The 19888-nt window shown below is 32.5% G+C and overlaps 3 protein-coding genes and 1 pseudogene across 5 annotated transcripts in view; 3 read left to right on the top strand and 1 right to left on the bottom strand.

The window, feature by feature from the left end:
- The first annotated feature begins 576 nt into the window (after window positions 1-576).
- LOC129908518 (translation initiation factor eIF-2B subunit epsilon-like) lies at window positions 577-1402 on the top strand. The gene is made up of 3 exons (XM_055985077.1): window positions 577-743; window positions 823-1109; window positions 1190-1402. The coding sequence occupies exons 1-3, from the start codon at window positions 632-634 to the stop codon at window positions 1400-1402; spliced, it is 612 nt and encodes a 203-aa protein (XP_055841052.1). The 5' UTR covers window positions 577-631.
- Window positions 1403-1552: 150 nt separating this feature from the next.
- LOC129908517 (protein lin-9 homolog) lies at window positions 1553-3915 on the bottom strand (annotated as a pseudogene).
- A 1681-nt stretch (window positions 3916-5596) lies between these two features.
- On the top strand, window positions 5597-6657 carry LOC129909319 (S-phase kinase-associated protein 1). Of its 2 annotated transcripts, none has more exons than XM_055986405.1 (2): window positions 5597-5796; window positions 5938-6657. In XM_055986405.1, the coding sequence occupies exon 2, from the start codon at window positions 5967-5969 to the stop codon at window positions 6453-6455; it is 489 nt and encodes a 162-aa protein (XP_055842380.1). In that variant the 5' UTR covers window positions 5597-5796; window positions 5938-5966; the 3' UTR covers window positions 6456-6657. The 2 variants fall into 2 exon arrangements, with proteins under 2 accessions (XP_055842380.1, XP_055842379.1); XM_055986404.1 differs by having other exon boundaries at window positions 5935-6657.
- A 4725-nt stretch (window positions 6658-11382) lies between these two features.
- LOC129911146 (serine/threonine-protein kinase tousled-like 1) overlaps window positions 11383-19888 on the top strand; it is a 194235-nt gene continuing 185729 nt past the window's right edge. The window contains exons 1-2 of one of the 2 annotated variants that reach the window (XM_055988840.1): window positions 11383-11576; window positions 17117-17214. In XM_055988840.1, coding sequence (XP_055844815.1) covers window positions 17143-17214 — 72 coding nt within the window. In that variant the 5' untranslated portion in view covers window positions 11383-11576; window positions 17117-17142. Of the gene's footprint in view, window positions 11577-12730; window positions 12954-17116; window positions 17215-19888 lie in introns of those variants that run through there. The other variant, XM_055988839.1, reaches the window with a different exon arrangement.

The raw sequence follows: 19888 nt of genomic DNA, 5'->3' as shown, positions 1-19888 counted from the left end.
TACATATTTTTGTTATAAAAATGAGTAGCACCTGTCTTTTTTGAAGTCTACTTTTTGACGTTTTGGAAGAAAAGAATTCTTTCAGAAAAAAAAGTATTTTAAAATGTTTGTTCGAAATAAAATATCGAGGTAAAATAATTGAATCGTGTTGGAAAATGTTTTTTATTTCAATTTATTATTAATCGAAATTATTAAAAAAAATTAAATGTTCCTTTTTCAATAATTTTCATTTTGTTTTTTTTTTTCATATGCAATCGTGGAATCGTTTTGGATGGAAGGACGTCAAAATGCCCTCGCCCGAACAGCCAAAAAGTTTTTGTGGTGTGGAGCCTGGAGCGAAAATCGGAGCTAATCATCAATTATCTTGGGTTCGGTGGTTGGCGATGGTTGTGTTATACCACAGAAGTCGAATATAGAGAAAGTTCTTGTTAAAAAAGCTCATGGGGAAAATGGTAAGTTATTAAAAAAGTATTTATGATGAATTGAATCATCCATTTAGTTTTTACACAGATGAAACAGAAAAAATCGGAGACAAAGCTTACATCCTCAACAACGACACAGAAGAGCTCTTCGCATCCGATTCAGAAGATATGAATTACCAACGCAATCGACAAAAACAGAAATTCCAAAAATGATGAGACTATCACATCTAATCAATGCGGACGAAAGCGATTACAATTCAACAACCAGTGACGAAGATGATGATTCACACCAAGGCTCTCCAATACCTGATGATGCAAATAGTAATCACCTTGTACCAATAGAAACTATATTCCTGCTAATCATAGCGTGGCTCCTTTCTTGCATGCACCTCATCTACAGTATTTTTATCCGAAGTCTTGGACTCTTTGGTTCGTGGAATTCAACTCAAATCCAATCCGGATTTCTTGATTCTTGAAATCAACTCATCTCGCTATGCCTACATTATGTCTCTAAAGGAAGTAAATTTCAATATCGTCAAAGCGGTATTCAGTTTAGATCCAATTAAAGAGGCAACAACAACAAATGTCTTAAGTGCCAACAATCAGGTATTGGGTCGCTTGGGTATGGTTGTTTCAAATAATATAAAAAGCGATGATTCTATGTTGGATTGTTTGAAGGCAATTCAGGTAAGTCGTGTGTGAAGTTTTTGTATTCTTAAAAAAAGATTTTGACCTTTTTTTCTTTTTATTGCTTTTAAAACTTTTAGGAATACTGTGAAGAACAACCAGCTCTGAGAGCCAAGGTTGCCCAGATTATTCATTATCTCTATGATAAGGAATTTGTGTCTGAAGAAGCTATCCGCATGTGGCACAATGAGTTGGATGATGATTCAGAGTGGTTGAAAGCACCATTGCAGAAACTCATAGAATGGCTAGGTCAATCCAGCGAAGGCAGCAGTGAAGAAGAAAACGACGATTAAATACTTTTTCTTTTCTTCTTAACTTAATGATTCTTCAATAAAAAAAAAACTTTAAAAAACTGCCTCTTTGGGGATAGAAAAAAAAATATGTTTAATTCAATAGAAAATTTGAATATACAACAAAAGTAAAATTAAATAGATTTTGGTTAGTTAAAGTAAAGTTAAAGTCAAAGTTGCATTGTGCTGCTGCACATTTATGCTCGGTGACATAGCCAATTGACCAGTGCCAAGTCGAATATGGTGTAAATGGATTTGAACGTGTTTTTGAAACACTTCAACATTATCGCTATCCAACAGACCAGCTTTCACCTCTCCGGACGATGAAGAAGATGATGCAGCTGCTGCTGGATTTTTAATTTCTGCTTCTGAATTCATTTCTTTCAGTCGATTTAGTTTAGATTTGTTTATAGCAATTACTCGCTTCAATCGAACAATGGTCTCTAATAGCTTCACTAGGAAGCCACCGATAGTATCACGTTCAATAACTGGATTCTTGAACGGACTGTCGTATTGCTGTTGGCCCAACAATGGATCACTGCGATTCAAAGAGTTTCGACTTCTTGTGGGAGTGTGTATGAGATTGCCATTTAGATAACGTGGTCGGAAGTCTTGCATGAGGCTGGTCAACGAAGTTATCTGATACAATTTCAAAGTTGGGGATTGAGTGAGTGGTTAAGCCGAACCGTTGCGATTAAAAGACACCCGATAAGTAGAGCTGAGGGAGTCGAATGCATCAACGCTACCACTACATCTTGAGGTACACGCAGACGAGCTGTTACTTTTGTACATTCGCACCTTTTGCCATTCGGGGCGTGTAAGTTGTCTTGTTTTCAGATTTGCAAACGATTCTTTAAGACAAATCTGGAAATCGTTCTCACCTTGAAAAAGAGGCTTATCTACAAATGAGTAGAACCATTCAAATATAACCCATTTTTGGGCTTTGGGTAGCTTAAGCAAATTTCGTAAACGTAAACCGATTTGTTGTTCCATAAGCTTGTCGGCTGGTATCAGTGCATTTCGTGATGTTGATGCTGTCGGGGACGAAAAGTATTTCTTCGTAACGCACATAACGTGTACCGCCGATTGTTTTTCTCTTTTTTAAAACTTTTGATGGAGTTTTAACTGGTGTGCTTGGTTGTTTTTGTGGTATGGTAATTTTGCGAGGCGATTGCTTAACACCAAGAGCTTTTTGTTATCATTTACCAGTTCATCGTCAAAGAATAGACGATTACGTTTTCGAACGCGAACGGGCATTCCACGAGCATTTAACATTTGAATTGGTTGTGAGGTTTGAGGTTTTGGAGGTGGCAAGGTACCGACACGATGTAGACCAAGTGTAGCTGGACTAAAGGCGGGCGGTTCAATGTGCTCATCGTCAGACATTGATGATTTAATCCGTATTATTGCCAATTTATTGGGATCTTTCATTTTATTCCAAAGAAATTCAAGAAATTTCTCTCCAAGGATATTCTAAGAAAAGAAAAAAGTTATATTTCTTTCTAACATTTCAGAGTATGGAACTTACCTTAAAACTACAAGAATAAAATACTAAAAATTGTACATGATGCGTGTTATGACTCCAGAGCATGAGAAAGTGTTTTGAGGATTTTATCACCTTCATCTCCAATTAGTTCTTTCTTTGGATTGAATTGATCAAAGAATGAATACATCTTTTCCATAAACATATCAAAAGTATGGGCGGTTGGATGGGTCATTGGTAGAATTTCACGAGTTTCTTGTGGCGTCGTTGTTGTGGTTCTTGTTGCATCTTCCATTTTAAACATTTCCTCGTCAATATCTTCATCATCATCCATGTCGTCTTCGTTTTCTTCCTCAAATTCAGCTTCTTCAATTTCACTTCGTGGTGCACTCACATCAAGAATGAGCAGTTTTTGAACCAACACCTGTATCAGGTGTTCAGTTAGAGCTGGTTGGTATTCCATTAGCCACAACACATTGTGTATATATCCAGCCACAACATGAGCAGGTTTCATTTTGCCCAAGGTTATTTTTGATGTTCCAATGATGTCCTCCTGGCATTGCCATCAAGAGTAACTTGTTGCAGCCGATGATCCAAGATTGGTACAACGACTATTCCTGCTCCTGGAATACCAGATGAATTGATGTCTCATCGTTTCACGTTTGATGTAAAACTCATCCCGTAATTCGGGTGTGGCTTATTCTGCATATTCGGTTTGGAATTCTGCTGCCTTTGGAGAGTCCGATTTTCTTTTGAGAGATTTAGAGGGTTCCTATTGAGTTGCTGCTGGTAAAACTGATTTGATTGTCCATTTTTGTTAAATTGTTTTCTGAAATGAAAGAATAGAATAAAAATTTAAATTATAAAACTTGGAATAAGAGATAAGACTCTGAAAAGAATATATTAATATATTTTTAATTTTTTGTTACCTTTTTATTCTTGGGAAACAAAATTCCTTTGACAATTTCTGCAAATAATTAAATTCTTGTTTTTTTTTTGACAAGCAAAAGTCACAAAACTAGATGTCAAATTACTATTTCCCGCTGCCCTACCAAGCGGCGCCACCATAGCTTGAACCTGGTCCTGGCAGTCCATATATAATAGGTCAATGGAATTTAGATTTAGTAATCGTGCTAGCAAAAAAAATATTTTTCACTTTTTCTTTTTCAAAAAGTCACCAATGTAGTTAAAACCTTAAGGCCTAGTACATACTTGGTGAAGCAAGTCGTGAAATGAATCCATAAATTTTTTTTGTCAAGCCTAGTACGCAGCTGAAGCGAAACGAAATTTTCCATACAAAATTTCGTTAACGAAATCTTGAACGAAAAATTTCGTTTTGCTTTTCGTCTAAGGAGCTCTAGCGAAAAATTTGAGGGTTTTCACTCATTTTTCACTTACTTTTTACTGTCTTGTGCATTTTTCTTGACTCCAAAGAGCAGTGTTGCCGGTTTTTTCACTTTTAATTCATTTATTTCATGCTTTAAAAGTTCTTTTCTGTTGATTTTTTTTTTTATTTTAAATTAATTTTGAATTTTTTTTATTTTAACTTTGACGGAATACTCGATGATATTTTTTAGTTACCAATTTCGTTGTCTACTTTGGAGACTTGAACATTTTTCGTTTCGCATCTAATGTTTTTTCTTGAAATTCTTGATTTGTATTTTTATTATTTCGAGTTTGACATAAAGCCTACCCAACTAGCACAACAGCTTCTATAAATTGAGATCTCGCAGGTACTACTTTTTATACAGCTTGTATTGAGCTTGCTTCAGAATTTAATTGCTTATAGAAGTTCGAACCTGTTTAACAACTTCTAATAAGTTGTTTAAATACTGTTAAAGAAACTTAAACAAAAAAAGCTTGTTTTCGGAAAAGCCTGCTTAATGAATTTATAGAAGCTTTACAGAAATTTCCAAGTTTAGTATTTGATTTTTGATTTTGGTATTGAATAATCTAGCTCGGACACTTTTTGGTTTTGACATTGAATAATTTAGCTCAGACATTTTTGTTTACATTTCAGCTATTTGAACTGATTAAGTTTTTGATTTCATTAATGAATATACTAGGATGGCCGAGTGGGTTGAGTGGCGGACTGCCACCAAGCAGATACGAAGTTCGATTCCTGGGTGTGGTAAAGAAATTATATACTTTTAAAATTATTATTAATAGATATACTAAAAACTAATGGAATGTTAATGTTATAATTTCAGATTAAAAGATAAAATTCAACAAAACCAATTGAAAAAGAAAAATTTTTTTTTTTGTTTTTGTAGTTGTTTTGTTAATTTCTATAAGACACGTATTAAAGAGCTATACAAGCTCTTCCAAAGCTATCTGTCAAATCTCAAAGCTGTGGTAAAGCTTCGATAAAGCTTCGTTTAAGCTAGACCTTATAAGTACATTCTTATAAAGGGTCAAACTTGTATAAAGTTCTCTTTTTTTTCACGCCCAACAACCTTACTAAAGTTAAAAAGAAGCTGAAATGTAGCTTCTGTAATACCTTTACCAAAGCTGAAATGTTATTTGGGAAAAAATAATGTTTCAGTTGTTCTTTTTGAAAAAATCGCCAATGTAGTTAAAACCTTAAAAGATAAAAAAAATGCAAGTATGTACTCACCCTTAGAAATTTTCTTTTCGGCGAAATCAAAGAAATAATACCTGGCATCACTTCAACATCATGTTAGCCAACATAACTAAACAAAAAAAAAATATCCATCACCGAACAAAAAATCGCTGAGCCAAAAATATTTTTCACTTCAAAAAGAAAAACTTCCTCGCAAGAATCTCGTCAAATCCATTGTCTATTCTTTCGGAAAAATAAGTGTGAAAATTTTACGTGAATTTCATTTTCATAATTAAAAGCAAACATAATCATTTGCATTTAAAAAAGTATTATTGATTTATTCTATTCAAGGTAAATTACCCATAACATTGAATTTTTTAAATTTATACTTTCCCAACAAAACGGCACATTATTTTCCTCCGCCATTGTTTACTAAAATTACATATTTTCACCAAAATAAAAAGATATTTTAATTATCCGTGTTTTCAGAAGAAATTAAAAAATAATCATCATCAAACAAAATGCCTAACATTAAATTGCAATCTTCCGATGGAGAAATCTTCGACACCGATGTCCAAATCGCTAAATGCTCTGGAACCATCAAAACAATGTTGGAAGATTGTTGCTTGGAGGATGGCGACGATGCCGTCGTTCCTCTGCCAAATGTCAATTCGGCAATTCTCCGCAAGGTCTTGCATTGGGCCAACTTCCACAAAGACGATCCTCAACCAACTGAGGACGACGAGAACAAAGAAAAGCGAACCGATGACATTTCATCGTGGGACGCTGATTTCCTCAAAGTCGATCAAGGAACTTTGTTCGAATTGATTTTGGCAGCCAATTATTTGGATATCAAAGGATTGCTCGATGTTACCTGCAAAACAGTTGCTAATATGATTAAGGGCAAGACTCCTGAGGAGATTAGGAAGACTTTTAATATTAAAAATGATTTCACTGCTGCCGAGGAGGAACAAGTTCGCAAGGAGAACGAATGGTGCGAAGAGAAGTAGAGAGGAGGCAAGATGATGATGAACAATGAACTAAAAGCCGTCAGTAGTAGAAGTAGTTTGGTAGTTGCAGCAGAAGAGTAATTTTGGGATGCGAGAACTTAAAATTATGAAATTAAAATAAAAAATCGCTGTCCTTTTATTTTAAAATTTAAATTCTTCACTCACATTATTACTATAATTTTTTTTTTTTTTTGATTAATGGAATAAAAATGTATTAACAAGAAATGGAGAAATTTATTTTTAATAAAGTTTTCGCTCTGTGGGCGAACTTTTGGCAAAAGCCAATGTCATAGATTATCCACAATAACCTACAAGTCTCTAAGAAGCCGATGTAGAATCTTGTAAAGATGATTCATTTTCTAGCAACCAAACAGTCAATAGACAGATACTTGAGAAGGCCCAATGTTCATAGTTAGGTTAGGTTAGGTTAGGTTATATGGGCTGACAGTTGATTTTGTTACCGTCACACTTAGATCAATGTAGATCCCTTGTGATATCCTGAAGTATTGGGCACGTTCAAAATCTATCGGATAGGCTATCTGGGATACCCGTATCTGGAATATCTTTTTGAACAAAGAGGTATCCAGATAGCTTGCCCAAGCAGCTACTAAAAAAATATGTAAATATTGAGAAGAGGAAACTTTTTCTTTTGAGCAAATTACATTTTTTTTATTGTTGAAAAGTACTTGCACAATCGCTTTGACTTTATTTCTTGCAATTTTTTTTTATTTTGAAGCTGAATAATAGCCCGAAAAGTAATCAAAATAAAAAAAAGCCAAATGTATATCAGCTGATCACTCGGATACCTGAGGTATACCAGAAATTCTGGGATACCTTCAGATTATTTTTTGACAGAAAATGGTTCGTTTCCTTGCTAATTTTTAACATTGTTTACAACAACAAAAAGCTATCCGATAGCTTTATGTTAGCTCTTTGAACGTGCCCATTGTAACTTCATGAAAAAGTGTTAACCTATGAATGCTATGGTTGTTCGAGCCATTTGGAGGACTTGAAAAAGTTCAGTAGGCTATTGCCTGAGAGTTCCGATAGTTCTTCTAATTCATTAAAGAAGTAGTTTCCTAAGAATTTTTTTCTAGTGCGACAGAGTGCTGGGCAGTGACAGAGGAAGTGAACAGTGTTTTCCTGTTCGTCCTCATTACCGCAGCCTCTGCATAGATCATCCGTACTAAGCCCCATTTTCTTTTTGTGGTATCCTAGTAGGTTTTATCCCGTTAAGACGCCTATTAGGGATCTTAAGGAAGGCCCAATGTTCATACTTGTATTGATTTAAAAAAAAGCTTGTGAAATCAAAATAGAGTAGAATTTTAATGTGCTATGCCCGCTCAGTATTCCTGGCAAACTGAAATTGGAGAAGAGTAATAAAGTTTGATCGAATTAGAAGAACGAAGATCTGAGGAAACCTAAGGCCAGGAACACAAATGCGATTTTAGTCGCGCGATTATTCAGTCGCAACTCGCAAATTATATGACAACGATTTCAATGACTGTAGACCATGCATGTCAAACTTGCGGCCAACGGGCCGCATGCGGCCCACAACGAGGAACTTTGCGGCCCTGACACAGAATTTCAGGTCTCATACAAATTTATCGATAAGATGCTCAGATAAATTTTAAAACGGCTAAAATTTTTCGACAGTTTGTATGGGAGCTAAAATGTATCTTATTATGAGTTTGTTTTGACCAATTAAAGTTCGAAATATGCTAAGATTTTTCTCGATCTGCGTACCAGGCATGGAATGTACCTGAAAAAAAAAATAATAAATTAATAAGATATCGTGAATTAGGAAGCGAACGTTCTGATTTGACCCAACGGTAGGTTAAATCATGAATGCCCTAGGTATGCTGCCCATAATTTCGTAAAGGCCCTAACTACAAAATTTTCGATTTTGATTTTTTTGCATATTTGGAGTTAGGGCATTGTCTCTGATTTATCGTCATTTATTTTTTTAGCCTAAGTCTTCAAATACGTCCGAAAATTGAAAATGAACTTTTGATTTTTTTCATTTTTATATGAAATTTGCGATATTACATTTACTATTTCCCTCTATAACTCAGAACTAAGAAAAGTGTAGTTAGGGCCTTTACGAGATTATGGGCAGTATGGCATTCTTTGTTGTTTTTTTCATAAAAATTAGAATAAATGTCGAATGATATGGAAATGGAGACATGCGATTTTTAGTGTAACTCCGAAGTAAATTCCAAATTTCTATGAAGTGGATATAACCGAATTTTATAAGTCTTTTTCAGTCAGATTTGGGACAATTTAAAACTGCAATTAAAAATCGTTTGCACATTTCATACAACCTTCGGATGCGAGAAAATATTTTTACTATTAAGAGAATTAAAATCCAGCCTAACTTACACCTTGGTCTGGTGAAAAACAAAATGGTAGTAAAGAAGAGATTCTAGTTATCATTAAGAAATCATTAATGTTATATATTCTTCTTATTTTTATAAATCTGTTTAAAAAAGTTCTAGTTTTACTTTTTTGCGGCCCATAAAAATTTAGATCTCGCTGTTTTGGCCCTTAGGAGTTTGACATGCCTGCTGCAGACACAATTTTCAAATTTGTATTCGCAGGAAGCATGTGTGTTCACAGGCATTGAAATACTTGTGATTCAATTTATGACTGAATAATCGCGCGATCAAAATCGCATGTGTGTTCCTAGCCTAAATGTTAAAAATAACATCTCTCAAAAAATAGAATATCGCAGAAATTAGTTGTATTATAATTGTCCGTCGGAGAGGAAATTTGTCCGATTTCATACGAATGGAAAAGTTTTTATCTGTCGGAAGTATGATTCGTACGAAATCGGAGAATTTTATGTTCTGGCGGCTACCTACCAAATTTCTGTTTCTTTGGGCTATAATAGAAATTTATAAGCTCTATCGAGAAGAATCAAGGAGAAAGCAATCATTAATTCGATTCTGGTTCTATTGGATTGTGCAGAATCATGTGTTCTAAAAGTCGGATACAAACTCTATAATGACAGGTTTCTTTTACCATTTGTGTTAATGGTTTCCGTCAACAGAAAAAAAAACTAGGTGAAGTCGAAACAATTACGAGTCACTCATTATACGACTTATTTTATATACACAATTTTAAGAGTTTGTGGGAATGAAACGTATACAATTTTTAAAATGGCTTTAATCTCACTAGAAAACTCGAAAATCATACCTTAAAAAAAACTTGTAAGCAAGAGGGGTGAGGATTTTCCTCTTTTTGACGTTTTTAATTTGTAACGTGATTGGGCACAACACTGTGTAGCCACGGTCTTACGTGATTTTAAAGTGTGCCGAATTTGAGCTATACTCATCACTATTTTCGCTATATGGTCTCAAAAAATAATTTTCAATTAAGTTTTTTCTGATGTTCAATCTAAAATAATATTTTCCGTAATATGTTGCTTTTTTAAAATCGAAATCATAATTCGCAAACTGGAATTTGGTTCAAAAAACATTTATTATATCGTCTGCACAAAGCCAAAACCGCGAACCTGCATTTTTTTTTGACATTTTCACTTTAATGCGTCATTTACCTTGTTATCGGTCCCTCTATTCACTTCGTCGACCCCGATCCACCATCTGTTGCCTAAAAGCCTAAACTATCCATTTCATTTACACGAGTTTCCATAAGATTACATGAGTTTATCAAAACTTTGAAGCCGTTTTTCCCAAAACTACAATTTTGCAGATTCGTGGTTTTGGCGTTGTGCTCACGATATTATGTACTAACATTTTGAGATATCATAAATTTCTTTTTCCAATATCTCTGAAAACAAAACTAATTTTGAAAAAAAAGGTTGAGGCGATAAAATATGGCGTTTTGAGATTGCATAAAAAGTTTTGCAACAAAAAAAATTAACGGTGATGCAATTCGAAATCATAAGTAACCAAAAAACGCGTTTTTGCCGTGTTTATATTGAAGTATTTCAAAAACGTGACATGCCAGTGAAATTTTGAAGTAGTGAAGTATGGTTTCATTTAAGTTCTATTTTCGTTGTCAACCATCGACGATCCATAAAAGAATTATAATTGTCTACAAAAAGTTAGAGGAGTTAAGTTTTCAAATTCGGCTTTCTTTTCAATGTACATAATAGACAAAAGCTCGAAAAGTAAGAAAAACAGTCGAAAGTGTTTATCTTAACAAAAACAGAACCAGTCTATATCTAACTAACTTATCTACCTATAGTTTTTTAAGAAAAGTATCTTCTTTTCTTTGCAAAACATCAAATTATGCATACAAAATTTGAAACTTCGAGGATTCAAAAGACTTCGAATTTTTCATTGCGAAAGAATTTTGGTGTGCCAAAAATACGAATATCAAAAAAATCATTTTGAAAAAATTGATCGCAGGCAGCCTATAATCACCTCAAGGGTACTGCGGATGTTGGTACAGAAACATCAATAAAAGTATTTTGTAAAATAAATATTTCACATTTATATGGGATTTTTCGTTTCGCATATCAAAACGCTACTGGCTTCAAATTTGAAATTTGTATGGAAAATTAAATAAATTCGATGCTCATTCAGCAAATTTCATTCCAATTATATTAACTGCGTTTTATTATGTATGAATAATAAAAAACGGCTATTATTTGCTCTAGTCGAAACAGTTAATTTTTCGACATCCGATTATTTTGATTTTTAAACCAAGATAGCGACAGTGTGATGGGGGCTTAATCTCAAATCCTCTTCGATTAAAAAAAAATCCCCCTAATTCAGATATGCTCTTAAATTTGATTAAAAACCATAAGAGAACTAGACATTTAGTAAAAAAATCTCTCTAATTATTAGAAAGAAACAACTACAAGTGCAACAAATTATCCTTCTTCTTCTTCCATTTCTTCCTTTATCGAACTACCATATCGACATATTCCTTTACTCCTTTTTCCCGATTCAATTTTATTGGAGTAACTAGATTCCTTACATATTTTATTATTAGTTTTTACTTTGCCTTTCAGCATGAACATTGAACAATAAGTTTTGCCTATTTAAAAGAATATTTATCTAAAATCATCCAAATCGGACGAATGTATGAAATATATAAAAATATTAAATAAAATAGTCGACGGACTTCACGAAAAACATCAAACAACCGGTGAGTGAAATAGATTACCTTTTTTTTTATCATCTAAAACCACGAATAAACAATACTCAACAAGGGGAAAGGTGTCGGTGTGTGGAAGTGGATAAGGGAGAAGTAATAAAAATCTTTTTGGCCTTGTTTTTCTTTTTCGTCTATGCTGCTCTCAATTAGAAGGGATGATATATATTTGTCAGACATACTTTATCTCGCTCATTTACACATAATTATTAACTAAATAAAGCAGAAAACACTATTATTTATTAAACGCTTTGATAGGAAGTTTGGCTCTTGGCTGAAATAAAAAACTCGTGCGTGCAAATTTCTCAATCATTCGCATATTTTTTATATAATCTATGGTTTTTATTAATTTAATTGTTAATTCAGTTATTAAGAAACCTTTAATGAATCAAAATTTTTGGATTTATTGGACAATAAATATTAAGTTAATCCGACAGTAAGTTTTGTCGGGCGTGAAAGACGGCAAGGTCGCCATGTTTGTCAAATTATCATTCATCCCCTTTAAATTACACATTCTCGCATGTCTGCAGAATTAACAACTTGTTCTGAGTTAAATTGTATATTCTGATGAATTTATTAAAATGAAAGTGTTTTTAATTAAAAAAATTTAAGTAGTTTTGTAGGTTTTTTGGCCCAATTAAATTTATTTAAAGTTGATTTGATATTCAAAGAAGTGCTCAATTAAAAATGTGCCGAAAAGCAAGAGACAGAGAGGGTGTGTAAAATGTGTGTGAGTGTGAGGAAGAGAAACATACTTTTTTGCATTGTTCTCAAATTTGAGTGATTTTCCATGTGTTTTCTCACTTCGGGAGTGCCTCTTTTTCCTTCGTCTGTCAGTCATCTCATCTCAACGAGCAAGCGAGACGAGAAGTAAATAAACAAAAACACGATTACATGAAAAAAAAGTGTGTAAAGTAAATTAATTTTGCAATAAAAAAAACAATGCAGACAAATAAAGAAATTATAACCTAAAAATAGATACGATTGTTTTTTTTTTTTTTTTGTGAATTTATTTTTGTATTTTTGAATCAATAAATGATGTTATTTTGATGATTAAAAATATTAAATTTATGGAAAGAAAGAGGACAATGATTAACAGAATTCAAAAAGTATAAAATTATTGTTATCATTTGCAAATAATTATTTACAGCATGTGTTTTTGGCTGCAATTAAAAATGTGATTAATAAAAATAAATACAAAATAAAAATCATGCTATTTCTGCATCATTGATTGTTGAATCTTGATCTAAATTAAGAATATTTCTGCTTTTTTTTGTTCTCTTGTAATAAATAAATTAAAAAGTGTAAAGTAAATTAGATTACATTTGGATTTGATATTGTGGTACATTCAAGTGACAACAACAAAAATAGGTAAGTTTGCTTAGCACGCACTAGGTACCTACTTATGGTAGCATTATCAATTTTTTTTTATAGGAGTATTAAAAAAAAGTGAACATATGTTTCGCGTTGAAGGGTATTTTAAAGCTTCGTTAATTGAGAAAAATGCATCTGGAATCAATTAATACAAATATTAGAATCTATATAGGAGTATTGCACATAGGTACAAAATTACAAAAAGAAATAAATTCTTCATTTATTAAAGGACATTCTAGAACGAAATAGATTTTAAATTCATAAAGCCATCAAATACCGGGTGAACATTTTATTCATCACATTTTATGTGAAATCATAATGTTCCAAACTGGTTATTGATTTGAGTTAATTAAATGGCAGACAGTTTTAGTTCAATTTGTATTAGAGTTGAAAAAGTTGTCGTTTGTTACTTTAATATGAGAAAAGATCATAAGCATGGTGACCGGAGTTACTCAGAAGATAGTAGGTATCTCTGATGTTATCAGCTAGAAGGACAAAGAACGTTTAAAATATGTTGGATTTTGTGAGCATTAGATTTTTTTTTGTAAAATTGGCAAGTTTTTCCTCCCAATGCATATAAGATGACCACCCCATCGATTTATTTTTTTTTGTGTTGGTCAATAGGAACACTTAATTTATTTTTTATTTATTTATTTAATGCGGACTAACGTTAAACACTTATTATATATCTTAAAACTAGTACATTTTAAATTTACATTACATTCTCGTATTAAAAAAGATTTGTTTGAATTTTATACTTTTAAAATTATCATTAACAGAAGAGATCATAAAGTAATATTTATTGAATACTGAAATCAACTGATTAAGAGGACTATATAATCCATAATTTACTCTACTGAAAGCTGGACATAAAGGTATTTGTCTTCTTATGTTAGCTTGGCTAAAACTGAAATGTAAATGATCCAAAGTTGATGGCGATGTTATAGAACCGTTTATTATTTTAATGATGTAACAAAGCTGTAAGTATTCTCTATGCTTTGAGAGTAGAGGGAGATTTAGTAGCATAACTCTTTGATTGTAGGGAGGTAGTGAGATTTCGGGGGACCATGGTAGAAAACGGAGAGAAAATCGCATAAATCTTCTCTGAATACCTTCTATTCTGTCAATATGTATTGAATAGTATGGTGACCATACAACACATCCATATTCGAGTATAGGCCGAACAAATGACACATATAATAGTTTTAAAACGTATGGATCATGAAAATCACGAGAAAACCGTTTGACGAATCCTAGAATTCGATTAGCCTTATTAATAATATAATCATAGTGATAAGTGAATATTAGTTTTGGGTCAAGTATAATCCCCAAGTCAGAAAAAACGGACGGTCTAGTTAATGGGCAAGAGTCAAACATGTAATTATACAAGACTAAATTCTTTTTGCGTGTAAAACTCATTGTTTTACACTTGTCAACATTTAAAAATAAGCGGTTTGTAATGCACCATTCCCTAAAGTTTTGTAGATCTTCTTGAAGTTGTAGACAGTCACTAACTGAAGACATTTCTCTAAATATTTTTATATCGTCTGCATATATAAGAAGAGAAGAGTTTTTAATAATTGTGGTCACATCGTTTATATATAAAGTGAACAATAAGGGACCTAAGTGGCTTCCTTGTGGAACACCAGAATTAACATAAAATTGTTTGGAACATTCACTACGGAAAATAACGGCATAACTTCTATTTTCTAAATAAGATGCAACCCACATTAAAAAATTTTCGTTGAAACCTAAGGCTCTTAGTTTTAGTAATAAAGTTTTATGACATAGTTTGTCAAAAGCCTTACTGAAATCAGTAAATACACAGTCTACCTGCTTCCGTTGTTCAAATGAGTCAATGCAAAAAGAAGTGAAATAAAACAAGTTTGTAACGGTAGACTTATTTTGGACGAAACCATGTTGACTGTCACTAATAATAGATTTACAATTAAACGATAAGACATTACATATAAGAGACTCAAACAATTTTGGGATAACAGATAGTTTAGCTTAATTTTATTAGTTAAAAATATATCTAGGTTCCAATTGGGCGTGGAATTTTTTTTTTAAACAATTACATAAACAGAAAGCCCGCAGTACCTTTTTGAAAATGTGGTAGGTAGGTACGAGGTACATGCCTAACATTTAAAAATTAAATTGTTACAAGGATGTACCTACCTAGTTTTTTTTTTTAATAATATACATATTGGAAAATGGCTAGCACCAAGGTAGAAAAAATTATCACGGTGTTCGTAGATATTTCGCTTCTAAGAAGACACGTTTATGTGTTTTTTTATGGTGACACAGTTTAACTTAACCAATTATTCGGAGATATCTAGGAAAAATGTAGAATTGCAGTGCCCCTCATAACTTGTTGCTGAATCATCCAAAATCAAGAGGTAACCGGAGCGTTTATTGAAATTTCAATATTTTACTTTTTTGAAACACTTTGAATAGAAAATCCAGATTTTAAGCAAAACAATTAAAGGGGTTTTGTTAAGTACAAATAATTACCAAATTTCAAAAAAAAAAAAAAAACAACTTCCCAGGGATACCTAGTTAATAATGCACAGAAATAGTGTTCCGAATTTCAAAAGATCATAATAGTACTTATAGCGAAAAATAAAAATATCAATGATTTCGTCATACTGCAATCGATTTAAAAATTTTACAAAATATTATTGATGTATGTAGGTATGTATAATGTATTAGGCATTCAGTTAACAAGTTGAATGTTTTAAAAGTTTCTTTGAAAGAACAACTCAAAGAAAGTATTTCCCAGAAGACCGTGTACTCGGTTATCTTGGTTGGGGCATATAAATCTTTGTTCAGTTTTGATATTTGGAAAATCCTACTGAATCCGAAGTCCATTTTTCATTCGATCACGTCAAGTTTTCTAGATAATCTTAAAAAACTGTTCACAGACATCGAGAAACGAAAATCTTTTTTGAGGTTATCCGAACTTCTTTGAATTCTCTTGCATTTGTTACTTTTTCCCGAAAAGACATTACCATTATACTATCCGAGAACGTACGAATGTCCAAAATATTATTTTGAAATTTGAATGTACGGGAAGCGCAGCCACATACTATGTTTTAGAAAATAGTAGGTACCACTTATTCACGCAAATTCTTTACTACAATCTTTTATATTTTTTACAGTAATGTATTTACCTTTATTTTTTATTTAAGATTACGCTTCAATGTTCAATTCACACCACTTTTTATAAGTTGTTTCAAAAAGTATCCCCGAGTTCTATGAACAAATTTATAATTTATGAAAAGAGTTTTGTTAAAAAATGCATCTTTCGCCAAAAAATGTGAGTCACTACCCCATCCACCACATATTTCTGATAAACTTTTGTTGGCTCTAAACCCCTTTTAGCAAATGCGGAAGACCCGCATGTATTGGGACATCCGCATCCGCCTCCGCCTCCGCAATAATCAATGCGGATTTTCATGCGGATGCAAAGAAGTTGCGACAAGAAAGAAGTTGGGTGGAGCCGGCGAATGGCGAGTACCAATGGGATTCACATCGAGTAATGATCTTTGACTGATTTTTTTAGGCAAAACACAGAAAAAAATGCAAAAAAGTTAATTTTATAGCCCGTTTTCACTGGAGTCTAAAATAAATAATTTCGCAAATTATCTCATTTCGAATTTCAAATTCTATAGCAAATTTTTAGAATTTGGAATTCGAACTGACCTAATTTGCTTCGATCTTGACGATGCAATGCCTTGGAGACTTAAGACATTAAATTTAAAGTTTTTTTTATTCGAGTTAAAAACTGTCTAAAAATAGAGTCGTTAAAAAAGCTCATATCTCAAGTCGAATTAATCACATCGTAAAGATCGTCTTCACATAAATTGGAAAATTCGCATTTTTAACCCCCCGAAAAACGTATTAATTCGTGATTTAAAGCTGTCAGACTTTTGAGTTTGTTAAAAGAACGTTTACTGCTTTAAAACTGCATATATCCATGTTTTGGTTATCCCTCCACTCCCAAAATTCTCTGTTCTCGCTTAGACTATTAATCCTAATGGATTTTTCAAGCTAAAAGTGTTTCAATTTTTGTAATTTCTCTTTTTAATTATACAGATAATTAGATTTATTTTCCATACAGCCTTTTAACCATACTTTTCATTTCTATATATTTTTAGTTTCGAGTGTGAAATAAATATCAAAAATGGATCAATTTCAAGCCGCAATAGATCCCCGTAAGCAGGAATTATTGGAGGCTCGTTTCATTGGAGCAAGGGTAAGTTTTACAATTTACAAATAAATTATGTGTATATTTTCACTGTCTTTGGCTTTTGCGCAGACTTTGTGAATTTGCCGTCATACCTATCGAATCATTCTTTTTGGGGTTGGGACAAAAACACTGAATACACCAGACCTTACAAAAAATAATTGAAACCATGCAATTCATAAATTAACCTTATATCTTTATCCAAAAATACTAAAGTTTATCGTATCACGAGTTAAAAAAAAGTATACTAATTCAAGTCTTATTGTAAAGACCTAAAAAGTTAAGTTTTTTAAGTGAATAAGAAAGAAAAAAACATAAAACTAATTTTTGAAAAATGGAAAATCCCAATCTAAATCTTCCGCTTACAATAACTCCGGTTATCAATGGCAAAAAAGAAGAGCCATTACAAAGGACCAAGCCAGATTTAACATTCCATTGCATGTGTTGTCGAGCTTATTTCGTTCATCCTGGAAATCTGTATCAACACATGAACACATGCCATCTGGGTGTGGATCTTAAAGCGGAAGACTTCGCCGATCAAGATGAACAAATGTCCGAAGAGGATGAAGAAGAACCATTCGACTATTCTACAGCCATGGAGCCGGTTTGTGATCTTATAGACTTAAATGATGATACTGACCATGATGACGACGATGACGAGGATGATGATGATGACGATGATGACGATGACGATGAAGATGACGACGACGATGATCCATCTGCAATGGAAGAAGATGACAATTCAAGTAATTCCCAAACAGCTATGCCTATGAATAATGAATCCATTACAATAAAATCTGAAGAAAGAAATAATTCCAATGGTGAATTCCCAGTCGCACAAATGGGTAGTCTATCATTCCAATGTTCTCATTGCGAAGAATCATTTTCGAATGCTGGTGATCTAGCCAAACACGTTCGATCTCACATCACCAATAAACCTTTCCAATGTTCAATTTGTCAAAAGACATTCACACACATCGGCAGCCTTAACACACACATTCGCATTCACAGTGGCGAGAAACCTTACAAATGTGATTTGTGTCCAAAAGCATTCACCCAATCTAGTAGCCTAATGGTCCACATAAGATCACATTCAGTTAAGAAACCCCATCAATGTACCTTATGCGATAAGGGTTTTGTCAATTCGAGCAGCTTACTTCTGCACATTAAATCCCACACAGACGATGAGACACATCCATGTCCCGAATGTGATAAGGTATTTAAACATTCAAGCCTTTTGTCGGAGCATATGCGTCTTCATTCCTACGATCTGGTGTATCAGTGTTCGATTTGTCGTACAGCGTATAAGAGTTCCAGCGAGTTGGTGCAACATATGAAGGCTCACATGGGTGAGAAACCATTTACATGTTCGATATGTGAAAGATCATTTACACAATCGGGAAGCCTTAACATTCACATGCGCATTCATACGGGCGAGAAGCCATTTCATTGCAAATTATGCGACAAATCATTTACCCAAGCATCAAGCCTTACTGTTCACATGAAAGTGCATTCATTGAGACATTCGCATGATATGAGACGTCCCATGCCATCGCAAGCTACAGTCAAAACAGAAGATCAAACCTTGCTTTGCATAGTCTGTGGCAGTGTTCACCAAGATGCCACCTCTTTGGCCAGTCATGTGACACAAAATCATTCGGATTTGCTTGATAATATGAGACGACATGGAGACTTGCTTAAAATTGCGAAAACTGAATAGTCGAATAATACTTCAAATGGAAAACAAATATTAAAAAAACAACAGCCATTCAAATTTATCTTAAATTAAGTATTTCAGTATTAATTTTAATTAATCTCAATTAAAAATTTCATTCTAAACAAGATCTCTTTATATTTATAAATAATCAATTTAATTTAATTTAAATTAAAATTAATAAGTATAATTACAATTTTTTGTCGCATTCTATTTATGTAATACTCAAAAGCACTATTTATTATTCTGTGCCATTCTTTTTCTTATTATATTTAATTATAAAATATTTATAAAATTACATACATATACACATTTTATTCACAAAAAAATTATTAATTGTATTTTAGATTTTTAGTACTTTTTTCATTATTATAAAATAAAAAAAAAACATGTCTTATTGCACAAATATAATTTGCTTAAATATCATTCACGAATTACATACATATTATATTAAATTTATACTCAGTAATATTTGTTTATAACATTATAATTACATAATAAGTTAACAAAAAATGGCGTATACTATGACAAAGTTCATTTGACTTGATAAACTTTTAATTTATATACTCAGAAATGAAAAAAATGTTAATGTTTAAGGAAACTATACAAATAAATATACTCTATATAATATATATTATATATAAAATTAAATAAGCTTTTATTTTTAAACGGATTTAAAGATTTCAAACAATGGCAAGTATATAAACTAATATAAAAAATTAGATAATATAAATCACTGAGAGTTCTTACAATATTTTCATATTAAATTATGAATACTGAAAGGTAAACAGATTTTAAAATAAACAAAATAGTTTTGGAATACACCTCGAATTCATAAAAACAAACCTGCAGTAGAACTGCAAAATAGAAGTTACATTTCATTCAGCCAAGTAATGTCGTATTAGAAAATGTATCCTACTTTTTAGAATTAGAATTTGATCTTAATTAATGCACTACTATCAGTTCTTT

This window comes from Episyrphus balteatus, chromosome 2 (genome assembly GCF_945859705.1).
Source record: "Episyrphus balteatus chromosome 2, idEpiBalt1.1, whole genome shotgun sequence".
NCBI classification, from domain to species: domain Eukaryota; kingdom Metazoa; phylum Arthropoda; class Insecta; order Diptera; family Syrphidae; genus Episyrphus; species Episyrphus balteatus.
The sequence above is the reverse complement of the archived record's forward strand: the minus strand, read 5'-3'. Positions and strand labels throughout refer to the sequence as shown.